This window comes from Opisthorchis viverrini (assembly GCF_000715545.1).
Source record: "Opisthorchis viverrini unplaced genomic scaffold opera_v5_178, whole genome shotgun sequence".
Taxonomy (NCBI): Eukaryota; Metazoa; Platyhelminthes; class Trematoda; order Opisthorchiida; family Opisthorchiidae; genus Opisthorchis; species Opisthorchis viverrini.
In genome coordinates this window covers 1,003,099-1,015,701 of record NW_008751835.1, presented here as the reverse complement: position 1 = coordinate 1,015,701, position 12,603 = coordinate 1,003,099, and the positions used below count along the sequence as shown (strand labels likewise).

The window sequence follows — 12,603 nt, the reverse complement described above, 5'->3', positions numbered from 1 at the left end:
TCATTCGAAGCTAGTGTTGTGGTTCTAGTTAGATCTGTAGCACTTTTAATCACAAAACACATTCGACTAGTTGGGAACGGGATGTCCCGACGTGCAGGTGAACCAAACCAAAACTGGTCACATCATTCGAGTGTAAACACGCCCGTTTGTTGGAACACGATCGTTCACATGCGTCAAACATTCACACGCGAAGTACTGGCAACACCTCGCTCCAAAAGTAAGATGTCTGGGATCCAATCTTGAGATGTCATCGGATGAATAGTTTTAATGAGTGGGGGAGTTAGTAAGTACTCAGCGGGTAAAGATCACATGGAATAAGAATGGTCTCAGACGTCGGAACTGTCTGTGTAAAAAGAAAATCCTAGATGTAGCTACTTTCACTTCCATGCATGGAAGGGCTTCAAGGGCTTCACCACATACACTACCGATTTGCTCGCTGTTTAACTCCTCAAAGTGTTGCGGGCTGTAAACGTTATTTTCGCCGACCAGTATCGATTGATGCATTTGATTGACTCCAGTACACTCTATTAACATTGTGTTGTTACATATCGTTGTCTACATTTTACACTCAAATGCATGTTCTGGGACTAAAAGCTCTGTCGCAGTATACGGTAATGAGTATTGTTTTGTCGAATGAAATGAGGTGAAGCCATAGGATTATTTTACTCAGATAAGTTAGATTCGTTTGAAGAACAGAATGTCGCTCGGGCCACTGACCTTGACGTCAATGTCCCTGTGGTTCCTCAGTTGTGCACTCTGGGCTGTGTCGTACATCAGACACCACGTCACGCAACCTGTTGGAAATAGAACCCATCTAATACACATGAGGTTGCGCGCAGCTGTGAGCCTTTTAAATTTCACTGACATTCCTTGAGAGAACTCAAATAGAATGACCACACACAATATGTGTGTTCCTGAAATGAGCCGGTATCTTTTTTACATTATTTGACTTTTGTGTCCGCTCCACCACAAAACACCTTCTCTAACGAACATAATGTGGGGTCAGGGAGAGTTGCTGGTAAAACCGTTTTGTTTTCTTGAGTGATACTAGACCCGGTGAAGCTGGTTATTGGAGTAAATACGTAAATACATACGTAGTAGATACGTATTTGTAGACTTTGTGGACTAACAAGATGAATCCGTCGGGAAAAATATGGAAGCAAGCCGGCTTTAGTTATGCTCAATACTAACAAATAGTTTACAATTAGTGCCATGCAACAAACCTGAAGAAGAACGAAAGTGGGATGATTTAAACTTCTGGATTGCCCCTGATGGTTTAGAAATCTCCACAGACATTCCAAAAAACTGTTGTAATAAGAACAAGTCTCTATGGGCGCCGTCTCACCAGCTTGCTCCCGATCAATTGAGGGTCCCTGTTACAAGGAATCAGCTTGAAGATTTTTTCATTTTTTTTGTATTTGACCTAATAATCAAGGGATATGCGGGCCCAGAAAACCCTAGATTTTGGGGAAACTAAGAGAGTGTATGCTTTTCTTATTTCTATCAAAAAAGAACAGCAGTACGAATTATCAGAACGCACGTCACCCCCTAGCGCAAGAAACCAAAATAGCTGCTCGAAATCGTTCAGGAACGTAATTGATGTCCACTGGGAAGAAAGATAACATGTACACACTGAGGCTGACAACGACTTAACGCTTTTACAAAAAGTATACATGCTACAAATGTTAGTTGAGGAAATTCGAAGAAAAAACTGTGAAGATTGATAAAACTCTTCGATAGTCCGCTTTCATCCTTGGGAATCAACGACTCTTCAGCGAACTTATGAGTAGTACTCCTTCCTTACTAAACTTGATAAATCTTTTCGATTCCAATTAAAGGCCTTAATCATGTTTGTATGACACCAATAAAAATAAATCTGCTAATGTAAGCAACTCTTAACAACTCCCTTTAAATCTGACGGGTTCAAAGGGACCCGAGAGAGAAAAGATATTTTAGAAGTGATGAGCTCGATGTAGTTTCAGCTCCACCATCGGTTGTCTGCATGCACTACGGGCTGGAAACTTTCCCCCAGTTTTCTACTAAGCGGCTTCTGACAGCAAGGCAATTATTTTAGCACAACTGAATATGAACGTTCCAAAATGTCGACACTTGTCGTTCGCAGATGCTGACCAAATAAGCGAAGCCTTCAAACAGACACTACGCTTTGCAAAGGTCACCTTTGTTACCTTGACAACAACAAACATGTTGTGTGTGTGCTTTCAAAACGTGTGCGATATGCTTCAATATCTGATAAGTTAGGTTGTAGTTTACATATCAAATGTACTTGGGCAACACTTTGCACTCACTCGGCCACCACAATTAGACCCACTTCAAATTAGATTTTCATAGACTTCAGCGGTGTCTCAAGTGGTTGCTATTGAGCGAAATGCTCATGGTAAGGAAAGGTACACTTTTTAAACTCACATGCCACCAAATAAAAAAAACAAGTCACAAACTTCACTTTTATGAAGTTTGTGACTTGTTTAGTGAATAAATGCATAAATTCTCAGAAGGGACTTCTCAGAAAAGAAACCGGGTAACTGTTAGCTCTGGCAAACGATGGTGTGCGCATTTTCTTCAGACTGACGAGAAGTTAGAAAATTACAAGTAGTATAAGCATGCCAGTTATTTTGTTTTTGTCGCCGGTCCTCTTCGTCAATTGACCAGAAATGTGCTCAATGCCGTTCACAAGGCACCAAACCATTTTGATGAAGAAAACTGTCGACAGGTCGGTCGGTCAATTGTAGAAATTAATGGGCATTCTCAATATGACACAAACTGAGTCAGAATTGTTCATACACAGCCCAGGGACAGCGGTCTCACAAGTTAACTTTGAACAAAGAATTGCAGAACGGTGGTTTGTGACCAGTTACGTGATTTGTAATTGCTTGTCCAAAGAAAACGTCTGCGGCCTCTGAATTTGAGTTGGCCTACGAACTATTCTGTTCCATAGGCTCTCATACCCTAACCATCCAATGATCAGTGTTTACCTCCTTTGTAGACAACCACTCATGAGCGCCTTGTAACTACTGCGTCCGATGTGCTAGCGAGGGGTATCGACAAAGGAGAGAGATGTCCTTTACACACTTCGTTCTTCAGTGATTTTGCCGGTCATTCTAAACCTCTAGTCCGTTTGCAATACTACCTGTTGGCATCAAGTCAGTCAGGCTCATTTATGTTGTCCTCAGCAATTCAGTTTCACTACATTCTCATTTGTAGTCTACTTTACTCTGTTTTTACTTATAACTGTTTGCAATCCACTACGCAGATTGTCAATCTGGTCACTAAAACACGATGCAATCACCTGATGTTTGTGCCCGGTTGTACAGCATCACAGAATCGCCAGCCTCAACTTCAGATAAAACCTGCATGAGTAGATTGGATCTTGGCTGGTTTGGAATAGACGTCAAGATTTATCCGGAATTTACATACTTCCAGCTGATTGGATACAGGCTCAGGGATCCCCATGAAATGTGTGATAATGGTCAGGCTTTTGCATGAACGTTGTGTGATTTCTAAGCCTGAACATCAGGCCTGTGAACCCTAGTGCGTTCACCTGGTGCGTCTTAATCCCCGAAGGAACGCGCGACAAACTGCGCCTCCGCGAAAACTTATTGATAAAAATTTCAAAGCCTCCAATGTGAAAATTATTAGGTGCTGCATGAAGATCCCAAAAAGTTAAGAGTGCTCATCTGACTGTTACCGACGGGTCGAATTCCTAAGGCTTTATAAAGAGTGCCCTAAAACGGGCCCGAACAATTTGAGCTATTGCTACATTGCTGATCGTTCATTTGTAGTCTTACGTCAAAGGACTGGAATTACCAGTATCGCGATTACTTGTTTTGTTTTGCTCGAGAGCAGAGATATACACACTGCTGTTTTTTTCACAAACAATCTGAGCGATGTTCTTGAATTCTTATCCAGCAGATTGCTTCTTGATACTCCGAATTCTTGGTCGTCTCAAGGTCACAAAAATTGAGCTGCTCACTTTACCAAAATTTAGAATCCTTCTTAAATGGCATTTCTGAGAGATAAGTGGTTTGATTAAAGTGCTCATCTTTTTCCAACGCGAAGGTTATTTGCAATACCCTAACATTTAGGCTAAATGCCCATCCCAGATAGGGTCATTTCCGCAATTTTCTTTTCTTGGTCCTCACTTAATTTTCTGGGAGCAGTTAATTCTCAGTTCATTGATGGGAATGGAACGCCAGCAGTCTCATTAAAAAAGCCTCTGTGAACAAGGTTGCTTCTATATCTCGTTGTTGTCTATCTGCTCTGTCAACGAGGTTTTGCAAGTCTTTTTACCAAGGTTTTTTTAAGCAAATGTCTTTTGTGGCATGAAACTACTTAAAATACTGTTGAAAACTCCTCAAAAGGCCACTACCGGTTTTCCCCTTTCTATTGGTAACACTGTGAGTGTGAACTACATAAACGAGAGATGCATTTAAGATTCACTTGATCTTCCTGTTACTGTTAATAAAATTCTCTTTAATTGTCCACATTTCAGCGTTCGAGTAGATCTATGAGGGTTCTGCCTTCTGTTTGGCTATCATGAGGGCACCACGTGTCAATACGTCGAATATCTTGCCAACTGGAACATAAGGCGGCCGGGGTCGACCACGCCCATCTTAAGAACATCACACTTGACAGTTGTTTGTGAAATTTCGTTTAGTCTCTGGTTAGCGCCAACCTATTTTTCTAAATCATTCATCTTTTTGACTGCCGTCATATCAGAGTACCGAACATTGAAGATAGAGTGTGCAACTGTCGCTTAGGATCTTTTTCGTTCTGAAAACTCCAAATTGGCGCACGTTCCATAAGCTATGACGAACAAAACTCCAAGAAGTATAACTTAACACTCTGTTTCCATCAAATCATGCAAAAAGGGAGAATACGAGAGTTAATTAATGCAGTTCTCCTGACCGAATGGATGCGCTGAAAGTCACTTGATCTGACAAACTTGTATGTCAGCGTCCAGATTACAGCAGTTTAGTACCATTGACAACTTAATTTCCGGCACTACGTTTCTCCAATTTCCCTCGGATACTTGAACATTTAGTCCGAATTTAGGTCATCTTAGGAAATGCGGCCAAATTTAAATCTAACGCCTTTGGTTGCTTAAATTAGTTCAAGGAAGAACTCCCGTATAACAATTGTAAAGGCTAAGAAGTACGGGCAAAAGTTTAGAATTTATATGCTTTAAAGATGTGCCTGTATGAAAACTTGTGTTCAGTATAGATAATACGCAGCTTCACAAAAACGGACTTTAAGATTATTTTCACAATGTTGTGCAATTTCTTTTGAGTCCAACTGTTTGATTTTCTAAGAAACATGCTACTAGGCTTTCCGAAAAACCGATGAAATGCCAGCACTTTTAGATAAATCGATCAAAGAAATTCGATGAGCCTTGGTCTTGTCATGAACGTAACTAGTCATGCACAGTTGAGATTTCTCCTGGATAATCCTTTCTGGCAGCATTTTCCGCATGCCTTGAATACACAGCATATTTCAGTTATTCGATGTCTGACTATCGGATGCCATGTAATTGAGTGGGGTGCAAAATGAATGGAGGTAGGTATGGTTAAATAAAGTTCAACATTCGTACTCAAACACTAAGAAAGAGAAGAGGGGATATCTGCGACGGGTCAAAGACGAAAATATTCCCTTGATTTACACAATCCGCAGAGGGCGAAAATGCCACAGCCGTACCTCTGTTGTAAAAAATGCCATGAAACGGACAAGCGTCGTGGAAGTAGTGTTCGATGCACTACATGTAAAATGCTGATTTGCGATTTATTCAACCTTCTGATCGTTGACATTCCAGGGGAAAACAACCTGGACAAGCATTGTGGATTCGGAGGTGAAAGCATCATGACTGACTCTAACTTGTAGCGCGTTAGCTGGAAGAAAATAGTGGAAATGGAATCAGCCTTTGTACGCTCTGTTCGCTTGCTTTCTTTGAACGTGGATGTGCTGCGAATGGTTCTCTCACTTATTTCTGGAAAAGTATCGTCGCAGTTATCAAATTGCGTCCCTCTGGTGTGAGGATCTAAGTACTTACATGTGAAACCAAAACTGGCAAGTAAGGTAACGCAAGTTTTTGTATTTGACCACAATTTGTGCACGGGGGTGTTTTGTAGTTCGAACGATGGCATGTTGAACAACTGCCGTCACGACTGTTTCTTCTTAAAATTGGAAGTCTTCCTGGTTTGACCAGGAAGATATATATNATATATAACGCTTTCTGCGACCGACTCTGTTGCATTCGCACACTTCGGGGCGGAAATGCTGTGAATACGTACATCATTTTCTTTGGCAATGTGAAGATGCCATGCAAGGAATTGTCAGCTGCACGTTCTCAGTCACTTCTACTACTGTAGCGGTTCAACAATATACGCATTGGATGAGTGACTTTCAGTTTCAGAAAATACATATTAGCATCCTGATACATCATTTAGATGACGACGACTTAGTTCTGGTGCCTAACCAGTAAGTGCAGCGTTTTTTATTTGTGTATGAAGACGCTCACGCGTACATGCAAACAGATGTAAGGAGCGAACTACTCTCATTTGAAAAAAATTGATTTTCCGAGAAACACACCTGAAACCCAGCTGAATCCCTCGATTATGGTGTGCCCAAACAACTAAATCTGCCGCATTAGGCTGCCTCATGTTTCAGCTGGTAGGGTATTCGAGATATCGCGATACATTTATATATACGAAATGCACTACTCACAAGAATTTTCAGCAAACTTGTTGGTAGCGCATTACGAATATAAATGTGAGAAGCTTTCAGAGGCCGCACAGTTCAGTGCTGCAAAACGAGCCATTTATTCTGAAGGTGGTGAATCGGCCACACGAAGCCCCAACACCAGCGTGTGCAACCTGCATATGTACTTGGGTCAGCAGCACAGTCATTGATTCATCTGATGATGATGACCAAACAAGTTTCTTCTAGGGCATCATCCTGAGGACAGCACCATTGGGCGCATAGTTAATTTAAAGAACTACGTCATTCACGGCCATTTCGACAGCTCAGAAATGCGTGTCTCCCAATAACAGTTTCATGGTGTTTTACAGGACAGGCATATTACTACGCTGAAATAGTAATTGACGGACGTCCCCGGTACATCAACCATGAATAGCTAACTGATAGCACTGTCCATTGTTATGCTAGCTTAACCCGGCCGAACCGATGGCTTTCAACTGGTTTCTGAAAGTTCGTCTACCGATTTCATCCACTCAGATTCATATCGGTATCAGGGGCTGGCACACGGAACCCTATTCTACGCCTCGTTACATACCTAGGGTTTCTTACCATATCTGGGAGTCCGGTGGTTTGACCTCCTCTAGACCGGTAAGTCTGGTTCAGATGTCACCCATTTAGAACTGATGGACGACTTAATAAGCCAGCAAAGGAGCACACGCCTGAAAATCGCATAGTATGTTAGGTGGAGTACAGGGTCAGATCACCTATCGCCAGGCGTCCGATCAACGAAGGTCGCAAAACTGAACTCAACACATCGGTTTTGAGATTGCAACAAATCACGTGGTCACAGAGACTGGAGTTTCTCGAGAGGATACTGGCTAATCCGCTTGATTAGTTATGGGTAATTGTCTGTCTTCTACATTCAGAAGAACCTAAACGGTATTGTGATACTGCCTTGTTCCAGACATACATAAATGCTGTATGCTGCATCATATTATACCTTATACCGTTTTGCAGGATTACTGCGGATAAGTGTGTACGAACCTGATTCATCCTGCAGCCACCTCCCTTGGCCATGCTCAAACTGATCAGAGAACGATATTACTTTAAACAATAACAGCAATGTTAATTCGAACAACAAACCGTAGTGCAGTTTCAATATATGAGGTTTGGGGAGAATTTGCTAGTCCCATTCACCTACCCTGCTTTTGTAAGGTCTAGTGTGAAGTCAGAACTTCTTTCGTTCCTATAAATTTCAACTGTTCTGCGCTGTCTATTTAGATAGATAATCGACATGTGGGCAACTCACAAGTTGTTTTTATACTTCCTTGATAACCAGATATTTGTAGGTTACGCTTAAGGGATAATTTTCAAAGTGAACAAAGTCTAGGAAACGTTTCCCTCACTGTTGTACCTTGAAGAGGAGCTTATAAAAAGCGACAGTAAAATAAAAAATTAAAAGTTACTACATTACTAATGACTTAGCCATTGGTGCACAGTTTGATGCCAAGGTAAAAAACCGGCCACGCTTCGAGAACTCATTATCTCCCAACTCGGTCATCGATAGATAAGCTATACGCTGGTAGGAATCGTTGAGCAAATGTTGAAATGAACTTACACGAAGTTTTAACTGGGTTTTGATTAGGCATTGCATATGCTATTTCAAGGAGGTAGTGTATTCCTTCGTAAGAAGGTTACTTTCCCTAAAGTTCCGAATCTCATTCAAGCCTTTCACTAGGCAACCCATCATTTTTGCTTAGGCGTCCGAATTAGCTGAATGGATAGCAAAGGTCCCAAGAACAAAAGACTTGTTGATCTTGACAACGATAACCAGTATACTTACAGTAATAACCAAGATACCATTTCCTGACAAAATATCACGTTCAGTTTTTCCAAGATCTTATATTTTTTCAGTTAAGCCAGTCCGTTACTGATGTTTTTTTACTTCCAGCTAGTTTAATAAAACTTACCGAACGTTTTACATGCCTCCTGATGAAGAAGGAACCGATGTGATAGCAAGCTGAGATGTAATTCTCAGTGATATATGAACTGTCATTTCCGACAACAACACCATTTGAGAACACCGGTGCTTCGCTGTCACAGAACCATGTCAGGTCATTTGAATGGATAATTATAATGGAGAAAAGAAAGGAACAGAGCAGGGGATGACCAACTGGACTAGCCTACAACAAGCATACACCTACAGCGCTCGGTCAGACAATCGAGATGGAAACTGACAGCATGAATGCTGCTGACATCGGTTAGCCATTCAGTATCTTCAGCCAAGCATAGGGGGTCATACTAAATGTATTCATATAAACTGATAAGATCTCCAGTCTTTGAAAGACTGGGCACTAGAAAAAACTGATCGGTATTAGCCGCGACAAACTGCCAACAGGGAGCATCCATCGCTTTCTTCGACATGGTTATGAATGTGTCTGACAATTTATCTAAAGAGGGGTGATTAAAAATCGTTCGCTGCGTGACGCCGCGCAACAGATTTTATTTAATTGTACGGTAACCGGAAAGACGATCATATACTAAAGTTTGCCTCACCAAGTTGCATAGTTTTTTTCATGATCTTAAAAGATTAATGAGATCCCCCAAATTGCATTTGCATTTCGGAGATTTTACTAATTGCATCTGTGTTGCCTCGCCGAAATAGACGAGTGAGTCAGGGTAGTGCCTTATTAATCCAATTAGATTGAAGAATCAAAAATATTCCTTTTAGCTGTCCCCAGTTAGTGACATTCATAATCATTATGCCTTCTGGATGACCGATTTGGTGAAAAATTATCAGGGCTCTTCTGCCATACCAGTAATAAAATTTTCAGGATTTGCCAGTAGTTCCTGTATCTGCAAAACAAGTTACTGTACACTGAGATGAAATGTACTTTCAAATGTGTTATCGCAATCAATCGGTCAACTGGTGATGAAGTCACATAGTGTTCTATGTTTTTCTATCGTGACGGTTGTTCAGTTGGATGCGTCAAGTGTGTTGAATAGAAACAGCAAATACGTAATAGATTTGAGGGCAGGAAAAATGTGTAGAAAAAATGTGACCGCATTCAAGGGCTTTGTGAATCACGCTATGCTAAAACGGGGTTCCCGTGCGAGATCACCGTGATTATACATTATATATTTGTGATTATACAGGCTAAACCTCTGAAGCCAAAGCTGAAACAAATCAGAACGACAAACGCTGATGTATTGTGACCAAAAACGCTTGCATGCTGATGCAGAAATTCGTTGTGGAACCGAAAGTAGAGGCACATGCTTAAGCCAACGATTGGGAGAGCAACTAATCAAGCCAAACTGAAACAAATCAGAACGACAAGCGCCGATACCAGAATATGTATTGTGACTAAAAATGCTCGATTTCTGGAGCAAAAAGATGGTGAGTAGAAGCACAGGCTTAAGGCAACAATTAAAAAAGCAAAGAACTCTTGTGATAGGATAGATCAGTTTATTTGTAAATCAAGCATCGTTGCTCAATCTGTGATCCAGGCCATCACAATCCAACTGGACGCTGATGTATTGTGACCAAAAACGCTTGCATGCTGATGCAGAAATTCGTTGTGGAACCGAAAGTAGAGGCACATGCTTAAGCCAACGATTGGGAGAGCAACTAACTCCTGTGATAGGATAGATCAATTTATTTTTAAGTCAGCCATCATCACTCAGTTTTTGATTCAGGCCATCGCAATCCATGTGGTTTTTTAGCTTTTCAGGTCGGTATAAAATTACGTAGATAGTTTTACTCGCTTTTAAGGAATGATGACTAGAAGCAGTGGTGACTAAGATCCGCAGCTTTCCTTTGACTCATTATTTCAATTGTTTTGTAGCTGAATCCAGACCGTTTACGAAATTGTTTTCGAAATACGAAATCCTCTCGATCATCCTTACACTTTGCCATTCCCACCAGTATTAACCGCATTTCTTGTATCCTTGAAGCACAGTTTAGTCGTCATCGTTTGCCCAAGATACCTTGTGCCACTTGTTGTTTCCTCCCTATTCACTCTTCGTGGGAGAGCTCTGGGAAGGTGTCAATGTTTGAATAGGAGTTTAACGCCAGACCGATGGCACTTACGACGGAGTAGACTGTCCATATCAGGTCGATAGCGCCTGTCATTCGATGAATTAACGTTTTCGGGGTCAGTTCATCAAAAACTGGAGTGAGCTTGTAGCCAAGTTAGCTCCAAGCTACCACCGAAGCGCGCTAGCCACCGTTTTGTCACTTCTAGTGCGAATGTGGTTGCATTCGAACTACGCCTCGATGCTTTAGACATGGTTCTGCTGAAAAGACTAGTCAATGTCAGCACTTTTCAGTACTGTTTGATGTGCAAAAAATTCGAACGTCAATAGAATGGACAGCAGATTATCCCTTACTACGCTGACGAGAAATTCTTCACATCTTCAGTGGGAACGCCGTGGGAATACCCAAAAAGACTGATCGGTTTGGCACGTCACTACGCAAAGGCAGGCTAGGCTTCATTTAAAAAAATTCGGTATGGGGTATTGATTGGAGGATATGATGAGAATGACGTAGTTGCTGCATGAGCACAGTTTGCAAGAACCACAGAAAAACTATAACAAAAAATATAGCAATATATCTTTCCCACCGTTTGGTGAATGAAACCAGATCCATTCCAAGATTATTCTGAGGCATTTCCGAGCGAAAAACAATGACTTGCGGTCTATTGTCCATGGTGTTCTAAACAGTGTGTGTGGCTCCGATTGCCTGCATCGCGCGTGAACCTGGATCACCGCCAAGCTTCGCGAGTTGACCCGGTCACCTGGCTTGTGACCACAAATATGTCCTTGGGACTGATTCCATTAACGACAGGTATCAGTTCGTCACCCAACAGCTCAACGAGTTGATTCGGAAAATGCTCTCTTGTTCGCGCTTTACGGTCCTCATGTATCCCAGTAATGTAGTTTTATCGTATTCAGAGTTGTGTCGGTTTTTTATAGAGCTATGTGGTGAAGTGATAGGCGGTTGCTGTCGTTTTATATGCCTATCGACAAAGTTAGGAAATAAGGCTACACTGGGGTTTTTTGGAGGCCCGATGTATGGAACCGTGGTGCGGTAGCGTAAAATTTGCCAGCGCTTTTGAATCTTCATTACCTGGATTGCTGACGAATCTAAAACAAATACTTTATCACAGTATGCTTGTCAACAAAGTATCCATCACATTCACTGCATCCATAATGAAAGTTCAAATAGTATAGTCAGGAAACCACTAATTTCAAAAGCTGTCCCGCCGATGCATGCTTTCTGTACACCAAGCGAGACAGCGAACCCTCCGAATTCTTTCGTTCACCGGTGTCCGGGGAGGTGGGGTAGGTAGCTGCACGTTGTAGGCGGGAGCTGATAAATTCGTGCGTAAATACAGCACTGTCAGTGGGCTGTCAAGTGGGGGGTTGGAAAATGAGCTATGCATTGAAAGCAATAGCTTGGATGCACGAGCGCCATTGAGGGCGCGACTGGGCCATGTCTGATAATGTCTCTAGCCATTGATGTGGCCCGCAGGAAGACGGCAGTGACCAGCGCAGCTGAGTTTGCTGGTAATTGCTTTCATACTTCGCTGCCAAGTCATCGTTTAACCGCCTCTGGCTCTCTCCCACCCTTCACGTGGTTGTGCGAGAAGAGCCCTTTGAGGAAGTCGGTCGACTGGCATACGCAGCACGTGGTCAAGCCGGCGCAACCTTTACAGTGTGATCAGTTCACTTACATTCGACGAACTTCAGCGGTGCTGATCCGGCGTTCCCAGCAGAATCAGGATATGACATCGATAGTCAAACACTGAATGTCTTTTGACGTCCTCGGCGCGCAGCGTCCAGGTGTCTGATCCGTACAGTAATATGGAATGCACCGCAGCATTGTAAAATCGG

General features: G+C 42.1%; 1 protein-coding gene across 1 annotated transcript in view; it reads right to left on the bottom strand.

Annotated features, from left to right (window-relative positions):
- The window catches only part of T265_14340 (hypothetical protein), a gene marked incomplete at both ends in the record, with an annotated part of 63,890 nt that extends 53,050 nt beyond the window's left edge, over positions 1-10,840 (bottom strand). Inside the window, one exon of the mRNA XM_009173203.1 lies at positions 10,799-10,840. Coding sequence (XP_009171467.1) covers positions 10,799-10,840 — 42 coding nt within the window. The remainder of the gene's footprint in view (positions 1-10,798) is intronic.
- Positions 10,841-12,603: the final 1,763 nt, after the last annotated feature.